The sequence below is a fragment of the Sinocyclocheilus rhinocerous genome, unplaced genomic scaffold (assembly GCF_001515625.1).
Source record: "Sinocyclocheilus rhinocerous isolate Xijiao unplaced genomic scaffold, SAMN03320098_v1.1 scaffold1590, whole genome shotgun sequence".
In the NCBI taxonomy this organism is placed as follows: Eukaryota; Metazoa; Chordata; class Actinopteri; order Cypriniformes; family Cyprinidae; genus Sinocyclocheilus; species Sinocyclocheilus rhinocerous.
The window spans coordinates 609513-611368 of NW_015651328.1; the positions used below are offsets into that span (position 1 = coordinate 609513).

General features: G+C 37.8%; 1 protein-coding gene across 1 annotated transcript in view; it reads right to left on the minus strand.

The window, feature by feature from the left end:
* Positions 1–1856, minus strand: part of LOC107712764 (collagen alpha-2(IX) chain-like) — a 20216-nt gene that overhangs the window by 3755 nt on the left and 14605 nt on the right. The window contains exons 28-29 of the mRNA XM_016518100.1: positions 1058–1204; positions 753–807 (exon numbers count right to left, since the gene is read on the minus strand). Coding sequence (XP_016373586.1) covers positions 753–807; positions 1058–1204 — 202 coding nt within the window. The remainder of the gene's footprint in view (positions 1–752; positions 808–1057; positions 1205–1856) is intronic.

Genomic DNA, 1856 nt, shown 5'->3' on the forward strand with positions numbered 1-1856 from the left:
GTGTGAACAGCCCCTTATACTCAATACTGCAAAAGACTCTAAACGTGATCGCAGAGGTCAAACACATCCATCTAGCTCTTGTTTACATAGACCAACACTGAAAGAGCAGCACAGTCGAATAAAAAGTGGTGCTCGACCCTGAAAAGAATACCTGCAAATAGTGTTGAACCTTAGCTTAGCACACAGTCACATCTCACTGGGTGTCCTGCAATATTGGGTAAATATCATTAAGATAACAACCCAGAGGTGGACATTCATCTGTTGACCAGTTCTCGAAGTGTCCCAGTGACCAAATCTCCACATCTAATCTATTTTCCAATGGGGAATGAGAGAGGAATCCTTCCCCTCGCTTCAGGTGAGCGTGTGGGTATGTATAAGCGAAGGTATGCTTGCAATCGCAGGCTGAAAGGCTGAGGGATTACATTGTGAAATGGTGGGAGCCAGCGGAGGTTATCACGGGCCGGATCAGGTCATCTCTTTCTTGCAAAATAGACGGTCAGAGAGCACAGACTGACAATCCCAGAGAAAACAGAACTGTGTGCTAGTCAATTTTGAATAACAGATAAATAGCTGCAGACTACACATTCCACAGTGTTTGGCAGGAAAGATGTCCCTGAGGAGTGATGAGTTGCACGATAATACATTTCAATGGATGAAAAGTACTGTGTAGATTTAACTCAATAGATTTAGCTGCCCTCTTCCTGATACACTGATCGCAGCCGTTAACAGAAAGTACAATTATTGTTATTCACCTTGCAGCATCTTCAGGACTACGTCAACGATGTGTTGATCTGTAGCATCACGACCCTGGAAAGCCAAATCATAAAAATGAGGAAAGCACACTTAAAGAGAAAATTCAAAATATTTTCTGCAAGTGTTTTTCTATTGTGCTGAGCTCTGCATACTATATTGCAACCTGTCTGGCTGGTGTAACACTTTGGCTTTGTTGTATTGGAGGCAAAACATGCTGAACAGAATTGTTTGTTGGGTAATGTAGGTTGGGAATTCTGTGCTGGAAATTGTTCTTGAGGTTTTGTTGATGCTGTTCAACACTCACAGATGGTCCTTGTATTCCTGGCATCCCTGGAACTCCTCTTTCTCCATGCAGGCCACGTGAACCAGGTAAGCCTGAAGGACCCTGGTCTCCTGGTTTACCGGGATCTCCAGTAGGGCCGTTGTGCCCTGGATCACCAGTCACACCTAGCTGTTGATAGAGGAAGCAGTAATTAAGGAAATATAGAAACTGGGATGTTCAGTATTGTTTTATAGGATGATGCTGAAGTTAAATAAATCATTACCCTAAAGGTGAAATATGTCATTTCTTTGCCACTAGTGCTACCAATTGAAATAGCAAAAATAATGAAAATATGAATGATACTTACCATTTTTCCCGTTTTTGCAAAATGTTACAAAGCAAATATTAATTACAAAGCAGATAATAACAATTATTCATTAAAAAAATAAAATAATTTTTTTTTTGCACAATTTACAGTCAAGAAAAAAATAATTAGTCTGGTAGCACAAACCTTGTTGCATGCCAAAGTTTTAGGCAGAAGAATAATAAGTCCGAGCAAGCTCATACGGATGATTGTTCCCAAACAGGTTTCCTGAACATGCCCCATAATCCAGTGTTATTTTAGCATTATTAAAATACTGTTAATATGCTTACTTTGTTAATATACTTAATAAAAACTATTTAATATTTAATTAATAAATAATAATTTTATTGTTAACTATATTTGTTAATAGTTTGAATTACCTTTTTTATTTTTCAGCTTTTATTTTCTTTTTAGTTTACGTTTTAATAATTTTTATGTGCTTTTGTCATTTTTATTAGTTCAGTACTCCTATTTCAA